General features: G+C 39.8%; 1 protein-coding gene across 20 annotated transcripts in view; it reads left to right on the top strand.

Moving 5' to 3' along the window:
* The window catches only part of DLG2 (discs large MAGUK scaffold protein 2), a 999237-nt gene that overhangs the window by 136196 nt on the left and 837460 nt on the right, over positions 1-25581 (top strand). For 12 of the 20 annotated variants that reach the window (XM_040647195.2, XM_040647185.2, XM_040647172.2 and 9 more), the window contains exon 5: positions 9524-9616. In XM_040647195.2, coding sequence (XP_040503129.1) covers positions 9524-9616 — 93 coding nt within the window. Of the gene's footprint in view, positions 1-9523; positions 9617-16438; positions 16946-25581 lie in introns of those variants that run through there. The other 8 variants (XM_040647261.2, XM_025146916.3, XM_046902634.1 and 5 more) reach the window with 1 other exon arrangement.

Raw genomic sequence — 25581 nt, 5'->3', positions numbered from 1 at the left:
AGAGGTGACCCACTGTTGTTGTTGTCATTGCTGAAATGCACCACCTCATTGTGTTCACATCCACTGTTTGGTCTCCATAAACCTTCAGCAAGCATTGATGAATGTCAGTGGGTGTCATTTTTCCGCAAGGAGGGATTCAATCACATACCTTTGTTTCATACACTTCCATGTCAGATGCTATTTTGTCAGACTGCCCCTCTGCTGCCATCTGTCACACGGTAACAAAACGTAATGGAATATTGGTGGGAAGGTTCAACTTCTACTGCCATCCCACCAACATCCGCCTCTGACATTGTGGGCCAACATAATACAATAGGAGGTATTACTTTCAGAGTCACCCTCGTATATTATTCTCACTCTAACATAATATGCATACTTTTTATAAGGAGGAATTGTATGACCTAGTTTAAAAACCCTCTTCAAACCAAAAAGAGAGAAGCTGCCAGTCATAGCAAAAATGTTGTGCTGAAGCTTGAAAATTGTGTGGTAACTTGTACACACACTCTTGCTTCTCCTGTGAACTCAGAGGGAGACAGTCCTCTGAAAGAAATTGCCATGGCTCACTTGGCTGAAGGAGAGGCTATCAAAGTTAGCACTAAATGAAGTGTTTCCCTCAAAGGCTAAGGCTATCCACAAGATCCCTAGCACATCTTAAATTCATAAGTACCCCATTATTTCTAACCTGAGGTCACCCCATGCTAGCTATATGGACCAATGATTGCCAGTCAGTTCCTCGTCTTGCAGTATAATCACAGAATCACAGAATTGTAGTGAATGGAAGGGACCCCTGGAGATGAGTTTGCCCAATCTCAGTGCTAAAGCAGGCTCCCTAGAGTAGGTTACACAGGAAAGTATCCAGGCCAATTTTGTATATCTGCAGAGGAGACTCCACAACCTCTCTGGGCAACCTGTTCCAGTCACACACAAAGTAAATTTCTTCTTTATGTTCACATGGAACTTCCTGTGTTCCAGTTTGTGCCCATTGCTCTTTGTTCTGTCACTGAAAAGAGCCTGGCCTCATCCTTTTGACTCCCATGTTTCCAATATTTGTAAACGTTAATAAAATCCCCCCTCAGTCTTCTCCAGGTTGGAGAGGACCAAGTCTCTACCGGAGATGCTTCAGGTCCCTAATAATCTTTGTTGCCCTGTCCTGGGTGACTCTCTACAGCAGTTCCTTGTCTTGACATGAGGAGTCCAGAACTGAACACAGTACTTCAGATTTGGCCTCACCAGGGCTGAATTGAGGGGGAGGATCACCTCCCTCAACCTGCTGGCCATGTTTTTTTTTAATGCACCCGAGGACACCATTGGCGTTCTTGGCTACAAAAGCACATTGCTGGCTCATGGTCAACCTGTTGTCCACCAGGACAACCAGGTCTTTCCCCACAGGGCTTCTTTTCAGCAGGTCAGCCTCTAATTTATACTGATGTTTATTCCTCCCCACATGCAAGACTCTACATTTTCTCTTGCTGAACCTCATCATGTTTCTCCCTGCTGAACTCTCCAATATTTCCAGGTCTTCTTGAATGGCAGCACAGCCTTCAGGTGTGACAGCTGCTCCTCCCAGCTGTGTATCATCAGCACACTTGCTAGGGGTGCATTCTACCCTTTCATCCAGGTCATTGGTAAAGATGTTGAACAAGACTGAACCCTGGGGAATACCATTAACAACAGGCCTCCAACACTGTGCCACTGATCACAAACCTCTGAGCTCTGCCAGGCAGTCAGTTCTCAATCCACTTCACTGTCTGCTCTTCTATGTCGTACCTAAGCTTACCCACAAAGATACTATGGAAGAGAGTATCAAAAGCCTTGCTGAAATCAAGGTAGACAACACCCACTGCTCTCTCCTCATCTGCCCATCTGGTCATGACACCACAGAAGGCTACCAGTTTGGTCAAGAATGATTCCCCCTTGGAGAATCCATGTTTTCAACTCCTGATAACATTTTTTTCTTCCACTTTTTATTAATTAATGAAGTCACTCTCATTATGGTTGTTACAGGGAACCAGCTAGAAATGCAACATCAGCAGTTAATTAATTGCAATTTAATTGAAATGTGTCCATTTGAGGGGGTACAGAGTTGGGAAAGTGAATGGGCAATTGGAGGCTCTGCTATGCTGCACTGCTAACTGGAGCAACCAAAGCAATTGTGTGGGTTTTTTTTTGTTTTTTTGTTTTTTTGTTTTTTTGCTGTTGTTGTTAAAAAAAAAAAAAAGCTGCTCTCATGCAATACAAAATGACACAAGAGAATAAATGTATCAAGTTGTTATGGCAACTGAACTATGTAGGTTGGAATTTATGTATCCAGAAATTTACTTCTATATAAATAAAATAAGCATTATCCTTGCTAATTAAAATCATGCAAATATTATTTAATTTAAAATCATTTGTCGTGTTTTCCCTTACAATTAATGACTTACTTTATGTTCTCTGCTTGCAAGATTTTGCATTTACTTCCAGCTGTGGTCTGCTTGAATTTTCAGTGCAAGGTTGTGATTTTGCTAATACGTGTTTAAATGCAGAGAGACTCTACTGGAGCAAATTAATAAGATTTATGCAGATGGGCACAACTGGAATCAAACCATGTGCTTTAACATGTTATTCTTACTGCAGCTGACCTTACTGCTCAGGGGGCTTTTGGCAGGTGTCATCACTCCACACTTGAAGGGACATCCCTGTAGCAACAGCTCTATCCTTCCCCCCAGCTTGACACAGTGCACACGGAGCTCACACCAGAGCCCATTTTCTGCTTATAACATACCCTTTTCAGCTGTACATTTAGCTTCCAAGATGTTGCACGATAGCCAATTCTAAATGAGTATTCATTAATTATGTTCAGCCTTTTAATTTTTCTAGTCCTTTTCTTCAAGCCTTCAAGGGAATTCAGTAATAGCTTCTATTTTATTTGAAAGAAATAGATCCCAAATTACTCTTCATGTTTCATATTCTTTATGCCCAGCAAAGCACAGAGCAATGGCTTAGATGTAAGGCGTGGGAAGAGTAAGACTCAGGATCTGACTGAATCCCATTGAGCTGAAGAAGATGCATTTAAAGTTTTCATCTCCATTCCTTCTCATTGTTGGAGGAGTCTGAATTTGCCCTACAGCATTTGGTAACGCTGCTGCAGAGAATGCTTTGGAAAACAGTCTATTTGAATAAGAACTCAGCCATATATAAAGTAATTGTCTCCGTTCCTTATGTGAATTTGTGACTGACATGGTGCTACCGCAAGGGAAGGTCATTGCCTGAAAGCAGTAAGAGATTTGTCCAGTCTGATGCTTTAAGTATCATTCTGAGTGCAACTGGGTAATTACGTGACATGGATAACTGGTGAGGTAAGATTTGAGGTTAGGTTTTGTGTTAACACAGTGAAATTAATTACAGAGTATTTATAGATTGAGTGACATCTTTTAGAGCACTGGGCAAATCTGTACCGAGGATATGTAAATTTAAAGCTCACTATTGACATTTGGACATCCAGGGAAACTGAGATCACGGCTACCTGCAGGAGAATGGGGCATCATGGAGTGAAGCTGTTGGAGCGGGTCCCGAGGAGGGCCACAAAGATAATCAGAGGGATGGAGCACCCCTTCTGTGAAGAAAAGTTGAGGGAACTGGGCCTGTTCAGACTGGAGAAGGATCCAGGGAAACTTCATTACAATGTTCCAGTATCTAAAGGGAGTTTATAAACAGGAGTGAGAGCGACTTTTCACATCATTAGATAGTGATAGGACAAGGAAGAATAGTTTTAAACTGAAAGAGGGAAGATGCTGATTAGATGTCAGGAAGAAATTCTTTACTCAGACAATGGTGAGGCCGTGGCACCGCTGCCCAGAGAAGCTGTGGTTGCCTCATCCCTGGAGCTGCTCACGGCCAGGCTGGATGGGGCCCTGGGCAGCCTGAGGTGGTGGGGGGTAATCAGCACCTGGAAATGGCTTGGAATTGGATGGTATTTAATGTCTCTTACAACCCGAACCACTCTATTTTTCTATGATACTGTGATTTTATGATTGCATGAAGTTAGGGCCTGACCTTTCTGGAAAGACATCAGTGGCCCTGTAATTGTTCCTGAGCTCTGACACCCTTTAAGTCTGTCATAAAATCTTCTGAAAGGTTGAATTCAATCTAGTTAAAGTGGAACTGTAAAACTACTAGAGTAAAATCAATATTATTGTGAGATTTATGCTTGCTTCTGAACTTAGTAACTTTTTAATTAAAAATTTCAAACACTTGTTATGTGATTTGTATGGTAGAATTGGTGCCCAAGTACATGTTTTTCTTTTTTTTCCATTCACATTTACTGGTCATATTTGGAGGATGATGCAGAAGGGACTGCAGGGAAATTCTTACAGAAGCTGTCCCATGAGACCCAGTAGTAACCTGCAATGTCACTCTGAACTGAAATAGCTGTAAGGTCTGAGCTGCAACAATGCGGTCTGGAGCAAACCTCAACATCTTCAAACTGTAAACCAGAAATCTTACCATGGAATCAGATCTTTGCAAAAGCATGAAAACCACGCTTTTGCAAAGGTTTTCAGAAATGCTTGATTAGGCACTATTTTTTTCTAAAGGGTTGTGTAGGCAAGAAAAGAGTTCTGCTGGATTGAAATTTAGGTCTAGCAAGTGAAACTGCCTGGCTTCAGCAGGATTACATTCCTGATTTTAGTTTCTAGCATAGCCTGCTCTGGGATTGTCTGAGTTTTCAGTCGTCTGTGATACAAGTAAAAGTTAATCCCTGCCAAAAGATTGCCAAATGACACTTCTTCCTATAATAAGGACTGTAAGAGGCATAGAAATAGAACTAGCAGGTACAGAAGAAAGCAAGCAAATCTTATGGCATCTATGGACTTTTCCTCCTTATGGCATTGCAGGAAAAGCTCTTCAGGTCCACAGTGAAGCTTTGTTTCCCACAAACTCTTCTAGCAGGTTTTTTTGAAGAGTAGCAAGAACCAAAAGCGGGAGGCTCACAGTACATTTAGGAGAGCTGTCAGCTCTGCCTAGGTACAGCAAAAAGGTGCAGTCTTTGGTGGATGGTCACAGAAGGTGTTCCTCCTGTTACTGGCACATAGCAAAGGATGAACTTGACCTGCATTCTGTTTCAGTTCACACATGACTTGAGTTGAGCACAAGTTGGCTACAAGCTGGCATGGAGGCAGGCTCTGTTCTTTGCTGCTGTCAGTGTCCTGCTGTGCAGCTCAGTTCAGCTCAGGTTGCTTCCTACTCCAGTAAGCTGCTAAATGAATTAGTTTACATCGGTGTCCCGTAAAATCAATAACTCCAGCATATGTTATGGTGTATTTTAATTTCCCTCTGCAGCTTTTGAGATGTTCTAATGATTTGTTTTAAAATGCTTACTTTCATAAAAGTTAATTAAATAAAAGCAGTATCCCTCAGCACTCCATATTTCTGTGAGCATTCGATTATCAAGATGATAGATTTCTTGACAGATATTGGCATCCACAAGTTAACAGATCCCTGTTTTCTTTTATGCTTTCTCTTAATATAAATCATTTGAAGCAAGCTGGGAATTTATCTATGAGCTCTCATGGAGCTGGAGCAGATCTACCAATTCTTGATACCAAGTGCCAAAATCAGTCTCAGACCATATGAATGAATTTCTCTGTCTAAACACACACAGGAGAGCATTTGCTAAACTGGCGGCTGTAGGAGAAGCTGCGTTGAGTCCCTGAACCCTAAGGCAGCTGCAGATATCTTCACAGAATGGCTCTGGTTGGAAGGGAACTCAAGGATCATGAAGCATCAACCCCCCTGATGCAGGCAGGGCCACCAACCTCCACATTTAATACTAGACCAGGCTGCCCAGGACCCCATCCAACCTGGCCTTGAACACCTCCAGGGGCAGGGCATCCACAACCTCTCTGGGCAAGTATATTTAAATATATAAATATATGTAAATAAATATCTGGGCTCCATATATTTGGGCTTGTGGGCTGCAGTTCCCACTAAAGCTTTGGTCACTTTGCAAAACTGATCAGCCTTTCTAGCCACAGATTGGTATATGTGTCCTAGGGAAAAAAAACATACAGGTGTGCATGTAAACAAATTCAAAGCTGTCACAGCAACATCCAAGAGCATGGAACAATGGAATGCTGTTTGCATATGTGTTTCTTATTTTTTTTATTAATCAAACAAAGCATTTCCAAAACTGTATCTTGTTTCTAGGCATAAACGTGTGGTAACTACTGTGGAAGTTTACATGTTGATATATCAAGTATTAAAGCTGGAGCAATATAATAGACTGGAGTATTCCTCCACTCTTTCAGACCTTGTCTGCTATAGGAAGGCTCCTGTAGGAAGCCTTGGGAGCCTCATATACCGTAAGTGCCTGTGAGGACAGATGCTCCTTCTGGCTGGTTGCTGGCTCAGACATGAACTAGAATAGGCTGCCTGCTGAAAGTGGAACCAGTGACAAGTCTTTCATAATCCATAACTGTACTCTGGCAAAAAAATAAAAAAATAAAAAAATCAGCAAGGTTTTGTTGTCTGTTGACAATTGTACAAGTCTTGGTAAGCTACGGGAAAGATGTCATATAAACACAGAGAAGCTTAACTGAGCACTGTTAAAATTAGATAGAATTTAAAAGGTAGCTAATGTGATTACTATTTTATTAATAAACATTTAAATAATGCTGTAAGTTTGCACAATGAGAAAGACATTGCCCTGAAGAGATTTCAGTCTAAATAGTCCATGTTAATTACAATCTAAACAGATTAGCATTAATTATAAACAAAATTGGAAGATTGCTTTTGGTGTGATCTGCAGTTCTCATCATTACCAGACATGTGAGCTAAGTTACGAGATCAAGTTTTAATCTGCTGTTGCGACATTTACTTGTAAAATCTTCTTTTCTGACAGACTTGGAGAGAAAAATAGTTTCTTTTGTGATATTTTCCAAATACCAGCCTTCTAGATAGATGTTTCTGATAAAAAAATATAGACTCTTGCCAGTAGTTTTAACTCAAGCTTGAAGTCATCATTTCCAGAACCTCCTCCAAGAAGGTATGAGCAAGGGGCGTTTGCCGCACTGCATTTGCACTGTGTCACCCCAGGGCAGCCAGTTCTGCTTCTCTTGGTGATCTCCATGGTTCAGCAATAATGAGGTGTTGCTAAAATTCTTGTTCTGCATGAGCAGGCAACTTTTGGATATATTGTGTTCAAATATGCTTAGAGAGAGCATGCCTGTTGGTTAGCCCTAAAGGGAGGAACAGATGTATGTCAAGAATAAGGGACTCAAACCCAAGAGCACTAGTTTTTAATAAAACTTTTACAGGACACAGCAAGCATCCTTTTTGCCTCTTGCGTTATACAGTCTTGTTTATATCAAAGCACAAAGCAAAATGGCTATTGGTTTTCAAATGGATTGTTATGGATTGTGTACTTTGCTCAAGTTTGTGAACCATATATTATTTTGCTGATGTGTATTGAACCTTAAAACGTTGGAACACAGAGATGTTCCAGATTTATTACTCTTACTCTTACTGGAGCTATTTGTATCCTCCTAATGTCCTTGGTTTACTGTTCTTCAGAATTAATCCATGATTCCAAGGAAAACAATTGAAACATTTCATAGCACTTTATGACATTGTTTAATGTTCTTTCAAAATACTGCTTTCAGCTAATGATGATAAATTTGAGGGGGAAAAAGTAAAATATAAACAAACTGAAGTTGTTCCTTATCCAGTTTTGCAGCTGCACCCATTTGGTAAATACCATTATACAGTCTATAGTTTCTGCTGGAAATTTTCAAGAAGTTGAGAAGTTGCAGAAGCTTAGCTCCTTCAAGGATCAGAGTCTGATGATTAGAGGAAATAGATACTATGTTGACTGGCATAGCTTATATCGCTAACACTTAGGTCAGATATTCAAAGAAGGCAAAGATTAAATGAAAAATTGCTTTGCCTCCTTCTTTTCCCCTTGTAAAACCAATTTTCCCATTCTGAAAGGAACATGCAAGTAGTTGCTGGGTTTTTTTTTTTGTAGGCTCTGAGGCAAGCTGTGATGTTTGGAGCTGCTGGGTTCAGGTCTTTGCTCTCTTGTATAACTTTGGCCAGGTTGCCAAGCTCCCCCTTCCAGATTGCAAATGTAAAATACACAACACTTCTGTGAGAAGAAACAAAGAGTACATGCTTCTCCATGACTGCAGACATGTTAGAGAGGCTAAAACTTGAGAGAAGACATATGTGGAGTGCTGCATACTCAGCCCCATGTAGATTCTGGGTCAGATCCAATACAACATTTAAACACATTCTCGACCAGAGCACAAGCCTAATGCCATTGGTTGCACTGAAGTTAAAAGCACGTGTCTAAGTAGGTTGCTGGGCTGGGGCCAGCATTCAGTCTTTTGCTGGATGGAGCCCTAAATAAAAAATGTAGTATCAGAGGAGAAAGCATTCGTACATGTGGATGTGATTTGGCTGTTTCTGTGGCACGGGCTTGTTGTTTGTAAAATTGTTCTGGCAATAGCTAGTCTATTTAAAAGGCTAACAATTTCTTGCCTGTTGTGTTAAAATTGACTGCATTCCTGGTGAACAGGCTAAGAAAAGATGGACCGAAATCACTGAAAGTGTCTGTGATGCTCAACGCTGATAGATTCGAGACTGTACTCTGTTTGAATTCACTCTGCTTTCCTGTTCGTGCTCTTGCAAAGTGCCCAGAAATTTTCTGAAATCCAAGACAGTGGCAGTCATCTTGTTTCAATCAGCAGCTAACTCTTCAAGCACACTTTTGCAGGGAAAAATGTTGTAAACAGAGATGTCATTTGTAATATTTATTGCCTGAATGCAACATCTACAATAACATATTTTAGAATTCCAGCAGGAAAAAAAAAAAAAATTAAATACAGCCCTTTTACTATACCTTCTTTAAAAGATATAATTGGGAAAAATACTATGCAGTGGTGTTTTCGATGACTTTTTGTAAATGATATAAAATTTCAATTTCTGTAAACAAAGGAAAGTTAAAAAGAAAAGCATTCTATCTTTAAAGGTTTGCAAATATGCATACTGCACCGGTGTGAAACCCTTTCCAAAATACGACTTTTAGGAGAATCTCATGAATTAGAAATGAGAAGACAAAGCAGGTAATGCGGTTGGTGCTGTAATGAGATCTGCTCCTGCAGCTCCTCCAGATGAGAACCCCATTACCATCTGCAGGCCTTTTTGGCAGGGCACTGATTTCCGTTCTTATCTTTATGTTCTGATGCTGAGAGCTGCAGAGCACCCTGAATGCCTTCTGAAGTCAACTAGAGATTATGATAAGCATCAGCTTGTAGATTTAGCCTATTAAGACGTTCACACACTTCCATGAGAGTGGCTGAGATAAAACCCAGAAATTTTGCATGACAAAACATTGAGTTGAAAATCTCACGTATCAACCACCTGAGGTTTAGCTGAGTTCAGGATACCCTTCTGTACGTTCATGCTAATCTTTACCTTTAGGTTTAATAGAGTTAAATTGCACATATCAGCTTCTTTATTTGGCATTTTCCTCCCCCTTTAGGCTGCAGCCTCCAATGGGTCAGAAGGATCTGGGCAATTTCACAACAAGGAGAACCAGACTTTTGGAACTTATGCGGTAGACATGAAGACAAAGGTATGGCCCAGTATTTCATGCCTGAGAATGAAATCTTTATTTGGTTGAATTTTGCTGGAGGTGAAATCTGTAGAATATATCGAACTTGTGCTCTCACTATATGTATATATATAATATTTGCTGGTTGTTGGCAGCATGTTTGTTAGTGCGTTTGAATGAGGCTTATGGTTGCAGTTTGTTCTTGTTACTGGCCCTGTGTATTTCATGCTGTGCAAGGCAGGATTTATTTTTTATTCTATGTGTAGAAACACTGATATCAGTGGAGGTTCAGTTGGGTGGCTGATCCTAAGGTGCTTTAATTTCAATGCATTTTTGAATACAAGGTGTTTCACACTTAATACATTTTATCCAAGGCATTTTCAGTCTCTCATTACATTTCATAGTTACTTTGTGGCTTGGAGCCAGTGTGGCAGAATATGTCAGTAAAGTGATTTTTATATGGGCAGCCTAATGATACTGACCTCAAGACTACACTGGATAATGCGTGAAGCAATATGACTTCATGGCTGTGGTGAGGGAAAAGGAAGCAGTTGTGCTGCTTGCCATGCCAAAGTCATAAGTGTTTCATTACAATATCTCAATTATTTTCATAGGTTCACAATTTGGCTGGAACAATTCTCCTGGGCGCAGATATTATTATGCAGTTTCAGCCTTAAGGTCACTCTGTATTTTTTTTTTCCTTTTGGAAGTGAAAGAAAATTAAGTTTTCTTTTAAAGTTATCAAGCTGGAAACATGACATAAAGAAAACAGACATTAACTGAGTTGGAGTGCTTATGTGATACCTTGTAGACTTCAGTGAAAGTTGTTTATAACAGCGGAAAATTGCAGGTTATTACCTTGTCTAAGACTTTTCCATGGGTTTTGCTGGCATTCCTGAATCAATTTCTCTGTTCTTTAATTTTTCAAGTTCCAAAGCACTAATTGTCTGGCATAATGTTTTGATATTCTTGTGTTGCTCTGTTCCTACATGATCAGAAAATTTGTGTACTGTATAGGCCTATGGTACTAATTTGAAGTGTTATTGATTGTGGGATCAGCAGAACTGGATCTTTTGGTAGAAACCCTATTAGCAACCTGATTTTTTACAAGTTTGAATCTCCTCAATCCCCTCCCTAAGGAACAGGAGATGAGAGCACTCACCAGTTCAGATATGGGACTGATACATTCTCTTCTCTGTCTAAAGCTGAAGTAGATGGCCCCAGCACAAAAGATGATTAATAATTGGAAAATCCAAAGATCAAATGTGTATTGCATGAACTCGTACACTCATTAAATTATGCCACTGTATTTATGGATGCAGTATGTTTCCAAAGTGAGCAATCATGGGAGGCTTGATATATGCACTAAATACATTGTTTCCATGAGAATGTTGTAGAAAACATGAGATGTCCTGGATCTCAGCCCAATTTCACATCATTTCCAGTACAAACGCGTAGCTGAACAATACACTCTCTTTTCTGCTTAGAATTGAAGTATTGTGACTTGCTGGACTCAGAGGTTCTCCATCAGCAATCCTGTATACTGCATTTTCATGCTGTTTGTATCTCTCCAGCACAATGCGTACCTGAGAGTAAACTCTAAAAGCAAACAAGTCAATTCCCAAAAACTAAGAAATTCAGCTGTGAGTGGTATTTTCTTCCATCCTCAGTACCATGGGGTAGCAGATAGAAGGTGTTTTATTTCCATTTCCTGGAATTTACCATTTTTGTTTCATTTCCTTTGAAAGAATCTTTTTTTTTTTCTTCTGATTTTTTTTTTCAAGTGACTGTGCTTGTGTGAGTGTCAGTGGCATGCTGCTATGACAGTGACACATAGCTATTTAGGACTGGCTACATGTTTAAACATATGCACCAGCACTTTTCAGCTTCTGATGATCAATTGGGTGATAGATTTACTTCCTCAGGCAGTATGCTCAAGAATTAAAATGAACTCGTCATCCACCATGGATCTTGAGGGCTGAGAACCACTTCGGGACAGGTTGCCCTTGAGTACTATGTATTTCTATTGCAGAGCCCAGCCCACATAAAGCCAGGGCAGCATTTGTAACTGAACTGCTTCTGTTTCATTCTGAATAGGGGATTTGTGGGAGGCAAGAGAAAGCAGTTATGGAAAATAATAGATATATAAAACACTACACAGCAATTTTAAATTGGGAAAGGCTGCAGAGCTTTCAAGAGGCTAGTCTATCCCCAGGCTTTTCGTAGCTCGGGGACCTCCATCCTCCTCTTCACACACTGTGATTGTAAATGTGCTTTTCCTACAACCCTGCAAATCATACTCTGTTCCTAGCTTTTTTTTTTTTTTTCATATCCATATAGTTGGTTTGAGAGGTTGTATGATCTCCGTATTGGAGGACTGTAGAGATCAGACTGGATAAAAGCCTGAATAACAGGAGCTGACTGCACTACTCAATCCATTTGGAGAAGGAAATTGGAATGAAGGTCTACTGAGGACCTTTCCATCTCCAATTCTCCTGAAATCCTGGAATTATGTTGACTCCTGGGGAAGAAGGGAAACAATCCTACAGTCCCACTGAGGGCAAAGGCTTGGGGCAGGAGGAAAGGGGATGCCCTCCACAGCTGGGGAGTGAAAAAAAGACTTTTTATGCATCAGCTGAGCCTGGGGCACTGTGACCATGTGGGCACAGGGTACTTGGACTGAAGGAATGGAACTAGCTGTTTGGCTTCCACTTCAGTCCGTTCCTATTTTACCATCAGAGCAGTGAGGTCTGATATTCTATGGAAAATAAAATTGTTTTTTTTTCTGTTCAGAAAGCTACCAGCCAGAGGAACTGGTCAGGACTCCAACATTGATTGTGCTAAATAGCAATGAAATTTGCTGTGCACAGGAGAAGGGAAAGCTGTAAGAAAACCGTCTGCCTGAGACTCTCAAGGGCCTGAGGCCAATTGCAGAGCTGCTGCTGTTAGGGCTGCTGCAGTCAGGAGGGGCAGAATTGCTAATTTGTTGATCTTTAAATTAACACTAGCACTCACGGGTTTCTGGTTCAGCCTGGGAACTGCATTAAAATTCTCAGCAACTGAGGTATACAGAACTTCATGCCTTCTAAAATTTATATTAACTTTTCATGGCTGGAGCAGGATTTATTCTGACATTTCATTTGTAGTATAGCTCCTGACTACAAATCCAGGATCTGCTAGATTAGTAGTTTTACATTTTTTATTTTTTGTGTACACAGAGACAGTCCTAATAGCATCCGTCTCATGGGTTTTTCCTTTCTGGCATATAATTACTCATAACTTTTATCCCAGTGGTGACCTACTAACAAACCAGTTGTGATGTGCAGCAACCTCGCTGGAGCTGGGCTCAAGCAGTGTAGATGAGCTCTGACCACAGAGACATAACTTCATAACTGCATTGATTGCGCTCTTGCAAGAGAAGCAATTGGGAAAGTATTTAATATACTTGTAGCTTGTTTGGGTGCAATATAGGACCTGAAAACAAGAAAGAACATAATCCCATGTGAAAGACAGCCAACCTGAAACCAACAACATGTACTCCATAGTACACAACTTAAGACACATTAAAATGTAAATAAATCTTTCTCCACATTTGTGAGAGGATGTGTGTTGTTTTCTATTCTCTGTGTAGGTGCAGAGAGCTCTAAATAGTCACTGGGTAAATTCTGCAAAATGATGGCATTACTGATGCTGTGTGAACAGTCTGGAAGATGTCTCCTTTCTTAGGGTCTGCATGAAAGCTTCGAGATCCATTTTTTCCCCCCTTAATATTCATTACTTGAATTAGAGATAATATTGAAGGCAACACTGCATTTCTTTTTCTTTCTTTCTTTTTTTTTTTTTTTTTTTTGAATAATCTGTTTATCTGTACAGTTTTTGCTTGGTAATAGTTGGGTTTTGAAATAATTTGAGACTTTTTTAAAAGATTGTGTCATGAAAGATACAAAAATCGTGGAATACTTCCCATCTTCCTATTGATTTTAGGTTTTACTGAAGCTTGCTTTCACAAAATATTAATTTCAGCTGAATGTTACAGGCTCTGCTTCTAAATATAACCATCTAATTAAGCCCTGTGCTTTGGTTATCCAAGTGGAAGTACCTGGATACAATAAAGTTTTTAATGACAGAAAAGAGCATTAAATTGTCCAGTCTAAATTACTGCATTGTAATTGTTTGCATTGTTTTATTGAATGACTTAAAAATAGCTGCCTTGGTAAAATTAGAGGAGAAGGGGACAGTCACTTGTGTAAGTGGCTCTTGGATGGTGGTCTGCAGAACCACTGCTATCATGGTGGGAAGTAGATACTGTTCCTCCTGAATTATGGCTTCCCAAGTGTCAGAGCTCATCTGAGGATACGTTTGACTACCTAAATCAACTACAGAAGCAACTACAAACCACCTCTTTTCACTCCATATGGTTGCTTCTGAATTTGTTTGGTTTTTGGGTCAAGTCTTTCTATAGTAGATTTCAGTTGTTATCGCAAGGACAGATAGCATGAGGGCTGGAAGAGCAGAGAGAAAAACAGAGTTAAGCAGCAAGATGACCTGCAGAAATTAGAGCAGAAGGAGATATTGCTAATGAAGGGGAAAGCTGTGCCAAAATTTGAAATTTTTATATTTGAGGAGATAAAATGAATGGTAAAAGTATCTAACTGGAGATGGCAATATTTCAGGGACTCTGCCGTTTAATGATGTGCTAAGCTTGGGCAGTGCACAAGCAAATTCTGTGCTGCGAAATGGTTGTTGGTGCATTGTATGGATGGAGGTGACAGTGCAGGATTTACATCCAAAAATTGGAGGAGTGCAAGAGAAAACTGTTGGGTACCTTTATGGAGCCTGGATTTCCAAAACACAAACACAGGCAAACTTGCTTGAATATCCTCAAAGTTTTCAGACCCTTTCTTTTCCATACTGACTGTAAATAGAACCATGAATTTGCTGGAGCCAATTCACAGAGGTTTCTTGCAAGTAGGAGCACTTACAGTTCATGTCCTCAGAGACCCATTTCAAAATATATCCCCATATGCCAATTTTCAGTATGATATGAAATTTTACAGCCAAGTCATTAGGTAATTGTATGTATAGGAATGTTTCATGCCTTACTAAGTCAGCTTGAATATATGAAGTGGAATAGAAAAAATATGTTGCGTGCTTGACATCAAAGTGTTAAAACATCTCCTACATTTAGATTTGATTGAATTCTCTTATACTCTATCATGCCAAGAACACAAGGAGTGCTTTGGTTAGACCAACTTATTAGGTTAATTTGTTTTTAGGTAGGTGGTTAATTGATTTTGACTTCAAGGACATCTGAAAAGTTCCCTGATTCACATAATCTATAGTTTAATAAGCTTGTCTAATACTTGGCTACTGGACTCAACCACAGTAGGGAGAAAATATGCAGGCTCAAGTGCAAGCTGTAAACACAAATCAAGTTTGTTTTGCATACATGTGGTTGCCCAGAGTGAGCTAAAGTTTTAGGCAAAGTCAGAGGTGCTCTAGAGACTTTTCTCTTTAAGATGTTATATCCCCCAAGACTGTAGTAGCTGGGGGAGGGCTGGTTGCTCTCTGACCACATATCTGATTCATTATGGCATTTGTAACTTTGGTAGCAGTGACCTCATTTTGGCAAAGTGATGTGTGCCATTTACTGAACCTCTTGCTGCTTTAGCAATCAGGAGAGTATTAGAGTTATAACCCAGGTAATTTGTGGAAGAGAGATGACTCTTAAATATCCTTTTATTTTCTTGGAAAGTCTTGTTTTATTGAAAACATATTTTAGCTCTGAGTGCGAATGAGAGATCCTCAGCAAAGCACCCAGGGGGACTGTGCTGTCCAGTGTGTTGAAAAGGTGAATTGTAATGTATGGGTGTCTAGACGTTTCCTCTTGTTGCTGTCAACAGTCCAGTTGGCTGTATTTTCTTTTCCAGTGAATAGGAGCATTGATTTTCCTCTCTCTTTGGCCAGAGCTTTCATTTTACATATCTTTCCCCTTCTGTGTCTCTTTCTCTCTCCCTCCTTCTTTCTTTTCTCTCCCTCTTCCTCTATCTATAAGAGAGGGAAGACTTTAAGACCTGACAGCGAGCTTTCTAACTCAGAATGATTCATGTAAGACACCTGAAAGGCAAGCTCTGCAGCAGCATCACTGCAAGAAAGGTAGGGATCGGGGTAAACAGTCCATAAAGCTCTGAGCAGGGCATACCGAACATGAAATAAATGGGTTAAGTCTGCAAATCTCAGATTCAGAGAAAGTTTGGGAGAGAACTTGAAGAGTTTTTAAGCTCTTTTTTTCAGGGTGCTTCTTATAAAAATTAAATATCTGGTGTGTTTTTCATAAGTGGGGAGGGGGGGGAAAGGTGCCCCTCTCTAGCTTTGAATAATGTATAAATATTGGTTGGTGGTTTTTTTTTTTTTTTTTTTCCCATGGATGGTAAAGTAAAATAACATCCCTGTTGCACTTCCCAGACCTGTGTGCATGTGTGAACGTGCAGTTCCCATTTTTCACCTGACTGCTTATTTTCTGCTGCACTTTTTGAAAGTTCGCCTTCTCCAGCTGTTATTTATATTCACTCCCTGAATCTGAACGTGACCCAGTAATTCTGAGCGGCCGTGGATGTGACGCATGAGCTATCGCACGCACCTCAACGTTTCACTTCCAGCAATACGCGTTCACAGAATCGTGCTCCTAATAAAAACCCGTACAACCGAAAGCAGTTGTTTTGGCAGAGAAGCGACAGCGCTGTGATAGATGGGCCCGATAGTTGTATGTGTTGTGCTTGCTCGGAGTTAGTAGGAAAGAGGAGGGAGAGAGCGAGCGAGAGGGGGGAGAAAAAAAAAAAAGACAGGGAAGGAGAGAGAGAGAGAGAGAGAGAGAGATTGAGAGAGAGCGAGAGACTTGGCAAAGGAAATCTTATGGGTATACTGAAACAGCAGATCAGAATTGTGAAACCAGAGCCAGGGCTGAAATGTGATGCTTTTGCTCTTTTGTGCTTGTTGTGGTTCTCATCTTCCCATGTAGAAGGCTGCATACCATTCAACAGAATATTCCGATCGCAGATTGAACAATGCAGCAATCAAGCCTGATAAGCCACCTGGAAGTTTTGCTTGAGATGATTTCTAGTGGGTTTTCTGATCTCTGTGAGCATCATGACTGCCTTTAGCATTGTGGAGGAGGACTCGAGTTTCTTATGAGGGCCCCACTTGGAAAAGCAGGCTGTGCAGATTCAAGCCTCCGGTTCTGTTCATGCTGTTCAAAAGCCTTTCCTCACCCTTGCTGATTTGTTTTTATGATTTACATACACTCCTGTGGAGATTTACAGGATGGATTGTCTGTGCATTGTCACGACCAAGGTAGGATTGGAAATGTTGCTGTAATGTGTACATATTTTTCTGCTATTTTGCTGTTCCTGTAATTAAATAGATTGAGCATGTACTGTGTCAGGTTGCAAGATAAAGTGATAAATAAGCTTTGCTTCAATGAGCATTTTGTGCTATTCTTCTGTAGATTATGCAGTTTGTTTCTGTATCACTTCCTAAATGATATGTAATTTACTTATTTTTACTAGCAAAAGGAAAATGATTTCATATTTTATCTTAGCCTGTGCTTGTGTCTATTAATATCTCCAGCTACTGGAGCACTTTCAGAATACATGGTATCAGGCACAGATTTTCTTAGCTTATCATCTTATTCTGTGAACTAAAGAATAAAAAATATGAGGGCATTATATGGGTCCTAGCATTTTTAAAGAGGCCAATCAGATGTAGTTTAGGTAGTCATGATGTTTCTGATTGGAGAGATGCAAGTTTCTTGTGGCTTCTTGTGGCTTTTTTTGGGGAGGGGGGGAGAACATAGATAGCTTTTCTTCTCTAGGCCTGCAAAATAAAAATGCCTTTGTCCCAGTTCAGCACTCTTATACTGATGTTGGAACCAAGCTTACTGCTTGGGAATGGTACTTCTAAATAATTCCTTCCAAATGTCCACGTAAATAGTCTGTTATCCACAACAGTTGTGGCAGGTTAAAGACTGTGGTTAAGGGCACTGCCTGAGTCAAAGATCTGGGATAGGTGTAAGTTGAATGATTCTTTGAAGCATCCTCAAACTTAGAAAACTGATATTATAGTAAAGGAGAGGGAAGTAATCAGGGAAATTCCTTTCTGTTGGTACAGGACAGGCAGTTCACCACATGTTTGTAGGTGGATTTGCACATGGTGCCAGTGTTTGTAAGAAGCAGTTAGCAGGGTGAGTCAGGACATTGGGGTTCAGGAGCAGTTAGCAGGGTAAGTCAGGACACAGGTTCAGTGCAGCTACTCCATGTTCTGTTTCATTTTTTGATGAATTTCATGATTTCCATAAGATTTGCAAAGCGTCTAGGGTATGCATAGCACCTTGAGGCTGCGTAAATTATACAACAAACCATCAGTTAGTACTAACGTAGCCACTGCTGTCATTTTTTTTCTTGGTGGCCATGTAAAATGAGGACATCTATCTGTGACACAGAGAAGGGCAGGAGCAGATACCCCATGCACCCATGGCAGCAATGAGGGCTGATGGGTTGCCAACCAGAGCATGATGGAGCTGCTGAAACAGATGCAAGCTGTCATTCCTGTCGCCAATGGAGAAACCCAGACAGGGAGAGAACAGGAGGTGAATGAGGCCACAGAAGGAACGTGTACTCCTTCTGTGACCTCATTTACCTCCTGTTCTCTCCCATTCGTTCTGGGTCTTTCCAGGACCTTCTGGTTCCTGCAAGCTGTGCTGGATCTAATACTGCTTCCTCAACCTGCCCTGGAGTAGACTGGAGATTCCTATAGGTTCCTGTTCACATGATGCCAGTGAAAAGCGCTCAGTATCAGTGGTGCTGCACCACTGAGCAAAGCCTGTGTACAGCCTGGTGCTAAACATCTGATTTGTACTCTCTAACATTGATTTTTTTTTTTAATCAGAAATAAGTGGGAGATTCCTATAGGTTCCTGTTGACATGATGCCAGTGAAAAGCGCTCAGTATCAGTGGTGTTGCACCACTGAGCAAAGCCTGTGTACAGCCTGGTGCTAAACATCTGATTTGCACTCCCTAACATTGATTTTTTTTTTTTTTTAATCAGAAATAAGTGGGAAGGTTGAAAAAGAGAGCTACAATTAACCCCACTTCTGGCACTCTGGTGGTGTGGACCCATAATTGCAGCTGTCCTTGGTCTTGAAAATTTGACATGGAGGATTTGGGACAGGAGAATGAATCTGCTTTTAAGGTCATGCGACTGGGAGGCGAGCATGGCCCAGCACCTTTTATACCTGTATATCTTCAATAGGAGTTATGACTTTATTTCATGAATTGGCACTGAGTGTTGCCACCAAGTATTTTCCCAGGGTATTTTGGTCAGTAACAAATTTATACTCCTGCTACTGCTCGGAGAAGGGCTCCCAGATCCAAATATCCACCGTATTTTTCATCCCAGCTCCTCTGTTTCATGGATCTGCTATTAAATGCCCAAAATGATTATGAAAGTCAAGAGTTTGAGCCTCAAATATTCAACTCCAGATATTCAGTTTTTGCTGCCAACTGTAGGGTTGGAATAAGATAGGATTGCAAATTGTAGGTGACCTGCTATTTGGATGCATGTGGGAACACCATACTAGCATATATAAATGAGCTGAATAATGGCAAAAAATCTAGTTTCAGAAAATTCATATTGCAAAGGCTCAGAGCCAAAGAAATTAAAGTTGATTTCTTCATCTTGCTTTAGTGCCATATTTAAATAGCTGCACTAGTGACGTTATATTATATTGATTCATAATCTGCTCTTACTTCCTTTATTGTGCATTGGAGTAACTCTATTTCCTTTAAGCCTACCAAATTTTTACAGGATCAGTTTATGAAAGTTTCCACCACTATAATGAGAGCATGGTTTTTTGTTGTTGTTGTTGTTGTTGTTGTTTGTTTACTTTCCCAGAATATTTTATATTTATTTTAAAATTTACTATAATAAATATGAATTCTACAAAACAGCAGTCTGGCCATTTTTGGCCTCAGATCTGCTAATTACCTTTATTTAAATATCTATTTGTCTGATTTCTGCTAATAATTGCCATTTTCATCCTTGGAAAAGTAGATCTTAATGTCAAGAGGGAGTAAATACATCAGTTCTATTCTTCAGATCTTATAAATAATACAAAGTGAATGAAAGATGAATGCTACTTAGACTGAAAAAAGCGAACAATGTTTAAAAAAATGACATTTATAACACATGATCATTAAATCTAGCCTGGAATTTGTGGTATTTCCAGCCCATAGAAAATGACATAAATGTGGTGGGGTGAATATGCCCTTGTAGATTATGTACAAGGGATCCAAAGACCCTGTTTTGAACTCTACTTTTTAGAAGCCATCTAATCTACCTCCCCAGATGTTAAGTCTTCCAGACATTATTCTTTTCAACCAAAATGTAGGCTATGTTTAAGATATATTTCACATATTGATTTGTCCAGATTCTTCTTTTCTATTTTCGTTTCATCTTTCCATGAATTTTTACACACCTGACTTAGGAAATGCTGAATCAGTCAAAGAGGACATATGTGTTCCTGGTTTATTTTAATTTATCATGTACCTAGCATGGATTCGTTCTTTTCTTGTTTCATAAAGCCCATTATTTTGTGGTATTATTTTATCATTAGCAAGAATTCAGTATAAATAAAAGTTTAGGTCAAGATTCCATTCCATCAGGAGCACTAGGAGGTTTTGTAAAGGAAGAACATTCCTGCTGTGCCTCCTAACAGTCAAAGGCAACATGCTGTCCCCTCTACTGGCTCTCAGCTCTCTTTCTGCCCTTTGTACTGTTATGAATACAGCAGTAGCTGTAGCTGGTAAAAAAGAAAATAGGTAACTGTATTGCCAGACAAGATTCACTGTAATAGGGACTGGTTTGCTGAAACCCCCAGCTCTTCGTGTCAGGTGGCTTAGAAAAGATGATCATCTTTCACTGTGAAAAAGAGTATCTGTTTGCCCCTCACTGTTGCAAAGGAGAGCTCAAAGGTGGAAGCTTGAAAGGTTTTAAATCAAGAAGGCAAAGGAAGATAAACCAAAATGTATATATATATATATATAAAACTCATGACCTCAAGGTGTCAGATCAAGGCTTTCTGAAACCTGCAATTAATAATCACAACATCACATAAAAATAAATAAGAGCAGAGTACCACAAGTCACTATCCACTCCTTGGTCAAAAGTGAGGCTAGCTAAAACCCTCCTCTGATAGACATTTTAAAATGTTCTGAGCAATCTAGTCTAATGCTTTACCATCCTTAACAATGGTCATGACACTAAGAATTGACAATGTTGATTGCCACCGGTGTCACCTCCTGTTTTGTTCTGGAGCTGCATCTTGTGATTTGCTTAAAACCCCAAATTTTATCACTTGCATGTTTCTGTGTGTTGAGGGATACTTGTAAAGATGGAACAAGTGTATACTAATGACTCAAGACTAGACAGCAACTCAAATACCCCAATTTATTCAGAAAACCTAAACCACTTGTTTGTTGCCTAACTCCTGAGTTGAGTCACTTGGCTTGTACAGAAGGAAGTGTCTTCCTTTAGACTAAGACAGAATGCCCAACTGGATGCTGTTGGTGGTTTTGTCAGCTACAAAAATGAATTTTGGCCACTCAGATTTTGAAAATTCTGAAGAAATTACTCCTTTCAGATTCTGGTTGCTAGCTTCCACTTAACTGTGGAAATTTAAGGAGTATTATACGCTGCACAGGTTCCATGTTTAATTCAAGTGTGACCAAATAGAAAAAAGTGATTATTCATGTGAGTGTAGAGCAGATCTCTTATAATTATTTATTTATTTATTTAGAAATAGTGTGTTACACTACAAAAGATTTCCTCCCTCCCTCCCTCCCTTCCCTCCTTTCTTCTTTCCTCCCTTCCTCCCTCCCTCCCTCCCTTCCTCCCTTCCTCCCTCCCTCCCTCCCCTTCCTTCCTTCCTTCCTTCCTTCCTTCCTTCCTTCCTTCCTTCCTTCCTTCCTTCCTTCCTTCCTTCCTTCCTTCCTTCCTTCCTTCCTTCCTTCCTTTCTTCCTTTCTCTCTCTCTCTTTCTCTTAAAATTCTGTTTTAGTCTTCCATATCTTCCTCTTCCTTGTTGTCCTCCCAGCACCTTTTCTAAGAATTTAATTAAATTGTTTAAAACAATGAAATAAGGATGGAAAAAAAAAAAAAAGTATGTTTTTTGCTGGCACTGGGAAGAAGGGTCATATGCTTGTTTATGTTGAGCCATCCTCATGATGAACATGTTCAGTTCTGACTGGCGATGTAGCCAGGAGCCAGCAACATCTGTCTATTCTATTTTCTTCTGTTCATCTGGCAATATATGTAGAACAGAGGAGATCCATGTATGCACTTTAGGCAAAACTCTGATGGATGTGTGAACATAAGTCTCAATACAGGCAAAGGTCATGGAAAATAAGAAGCCACTACTCACAAGTATGACACCAACATCTAACATAAACCTTGGGTATGAGTTCTGTAGGCTTCTCTCACTCCACACACGTATCATCTCACTTCACAGCATGAAGTTAGGAGTAAAACAGAGAAGTAAAGCTGTAAAACATACAACTTGTCTTTTCATTAGCATTAGCTTTCCATTCCCTGTAGTATCAACATAGAAGACAAAGCAAAATTCTGTAAATTTGGCTGAGGAGCTGCTGTGGATGAGCTAGTTGATTTTGAAACTGCTAGTCTTCACTGAGAATATTGTTAAAAGTCCTTGTTGATAGCACTTCATGTTTGGGAAGGGTAGGTCCAGAATTGTCCCAGCAGGGTTCTGTGGATTCCCCAAGTGAGGAGGAAACCTTCAATTAGTGTTCAGCCAACTCAGTTGACTTCCATTGCCAAACCAGTAGAGTAAAGGGATATTTTTAGAACTTGGCTGAAGAATGAAGCAAAACAGAGGTGGCACCACTGGAGAGACCTCTCTGCTCTGGCCTCTTTGATTTAGAACAGTAAAACCAGTCTCAAGGTGCTCTCAGGAGGACAGAATGGTAAATCTGATCAGGTCAACTGCTGGTGGTGGAGAGCATGCAATACATGCTAGCTGTCAGTCTCACTTTGCAGATGTGAATTCACACTGAGCTTAACTTGGAATACTGATTATGGTGGCCTAATGTCAATGGAAATATCTAATAGAATATTTATTTATGTCAAAGTGATTTTGAAAGAGTTCTCATTAAAAAAAGGGGTCTTCCCACCTCCTTGTTTACATTGCATTAATCTAAATTCTATATTTATATAGATTAAAATGGTGTATCCTTGGTGAAGTTTATCTTATTCTGTAGAACTTCCTACAGGATCAGATGCATGTGTCTGAGATGCTGTTTGTAGAGCCAGTCCAAAAATTAGGAAATATTAAAGCAAGATATAAATACCGAGGTTAAAGTGGTACCTCAGGTGTTGGAGGATGTTATCATCTTAAGAAAACTAGCAGAACTTACATAGGGATCTGATTTAAATTTAGCTGGATATGAAACAAAACTTACCACATTTCTATCTGCCTGCATGTTGTTAATAGTGCTAAATAGATCTGGGCAACATTTGTTGTTTTTCTCTCTGCAAGGCTTCAGGCTTGGAATCACTGCAGTTTCAAATCATAAATTGGGTAGCTAAGTTTTTGTGCTGAATATCCAGGCTCTAATAAACCAGAAACAAAGGAATCTTAATGATTTTCCCCCCAGAGATTTACATTTAGCTAAAATCAAATTGTTTTTTTCTATAGTCATTATTAGATCCTGATGAGCACTTCAGAATGTGGTGTTTTCCTGCCAGACCTTAAAAGTGTGATAGTGCTGAATCCATGCAATTTACATGTAATTTAGTAAACTCCACTCTGCAGTGGTACTTGAGGACAGCTTCGATGACTGTGGGTTGGCTGCTGGCTAAACTGCACATTCTTAGAAGTGCAGGAAGATCCTCTTCATTGATTACCATTCATCTTAGCTGGAGAATGTACTCACAGAAGTCTGACAGATGGGGAGTGTAACCGAGTATTTATTTCAAATCTTTATTTACTAATGGTAAATTTTGGAACAATTATTGTAAGCCTCTAGCTCTTGGATTTCAAATGTTATGAATGTAAACTGATGAGGCACGTGTTGTCTTTTCTAGAAAAAAAATCATTTTTTTTAGGGGGGAGCCTCAAGAAAATTGCACAGAACAAACCAATGTGCATTGCATATGCAATGTCTTGTAATTATATCTTGTCAAAAGCTCAACTTTTTCCTCCTTTATTCTTTAGAAATATGGTAATTGTCCCTTTTCCCTTGTAGTTAATTATAAATTTCAGGAAGAATTAAGTCTGTTAAATCTCTTCTTCCCCCACTTCCCCCTCCCTTGGTCTCTATGGTAGCAGCAGGAATAGAAGGGAATTACTTTGATCTTCATTTCTGAATGACATTTCATTTCTTCTAAGCATTGACCTTGTTTAGTGCAACTGAAATTTTCAATAGATTTCAATAGATTATAATTTGCTGATCTCAGAGAGATGTCTTTATTGAGATTAGTTTTAACTACGAAAGAAGAAGGGTGATTTGTTTCATAAATCTGTGAACAGCTCTATAAACTGGGAAAAGAAAATGTTCAATTAACTGCTCAGGCAGATATGATTCGGGCTTAAAGCTACTGCACAGCAGTGGAGAGCTGCACATGTAAGGAAAGGTGGAAGATACTGAGTAAGACAAAGAAAATTAGAAAGCCTGATCGTGCCTCAAGTAATGATAGCATTTCTTAATGACAGCAGAGCTATATAGCCTTAGCAAGCCCTTTCTCTAATATTCTGAGGGCCTGGGTGGACGTGAGAAGAAAATTTCCTAGTGCTGAGGTGAACTGCATTTTTAAGCATTTCAGATAGCTGGAGCTGACCAAATGGATTCCTTGCAATATCCAGAAGGACATTAAAAGCAGAAAAGATAGGTCTCCTGGCACAAGTCCTCAACATAATCATGCATTTCTTCTGTGTTTTAATCAATTTGCTACTACTATGCAAATTTCCTTCTGCCTCCCTTCACCTGATACAAAAGTTCTGAAAAATGAGAGGATGTGTGCAGTCAAGGGGAAGAGAATGGTTATTTATGAGTGAATCAGGGGTCAGGGGTATTGCCTTGTGTATGATTATATTTTAGTTCCATGGTTTTCATTTCCCCAGAGAATTCTCTGCATCAGAGAAGATAATTTGTCAGGCTGTGTAAAAGTAGATAAGTATCTTCCATTGGGTTTGACTTCAGAGAACTCTTTTGTTACTGGAGACCTCACTCAAGGACTTGTATGCAATTTGCAAATCATATTCTTGGCTGTTTTTCTGGATACAAATGGAATCTTGCCTGTGACTCCTTTTGACTCTGATCACCAATATCTTCTCTGAGAAGGAATTTAAGTCAGATCTTAGAGTGTTGCAATTCAGTGAGCCCTAAAGAAACCTATAGCAGTTAAACTATTCCTAAATATTCTCTCTGTCTTTTGTCAATCTCTACTTGCCCATGAAAAAAATGGCAATAATCTATATGCATGTGCTCTTAGAGTTCCCCAAACACCTCCAGCATTCAGTGTGGTTGATCACGCACCTCAAAAGAGGAATTTATCCTTGATACTTTCTCCAGAGCTTGCTGATATGCAACTGCATTTTTGTGACCAACAACCTCTGTGACCAACAACCTCTGCTTTGCGGTGCCACAGAACTCTCAGCTTTACCCATTCTGATTCAGTGTTTCTATGCAGGAAAATCAGAGTGACTTCCTAGGCACTGATGCTTACCACTCTGCATTATATTAATGTATATGCAAGGTGCATACCTGATTTAGTGGTTGGCAATCCTGTCCATGGCAGTGGGATCAGAGCTAGATGATCATTTCAGATTCCTTCCAACAAAAACTCTTCTTTGATTCTACATCATACTGATGTTTCTAATCAGAGCTAGTAACAGTCAGTTATTTCAACATCTGACTG

Source organism: Gallus gallus, chromosome 1 (genome assembly GCF_016699485.2).
Source record: "Gallus gallus isolate bGalGal1 chromosome 1, bGalGal1.mat.broiler.GRCg7b, whole genome shotgun sequence".
NCBI classification, from domain to species: domain Eukaryota; kingdom Metazoa; phylum Chordata; class Aves; order Galliformes; family Phasianidae; genus Gallus; species Gallus gallus.
This window is presented reverse-complemented; position numbering and strand designations above follow the sequence as displayed.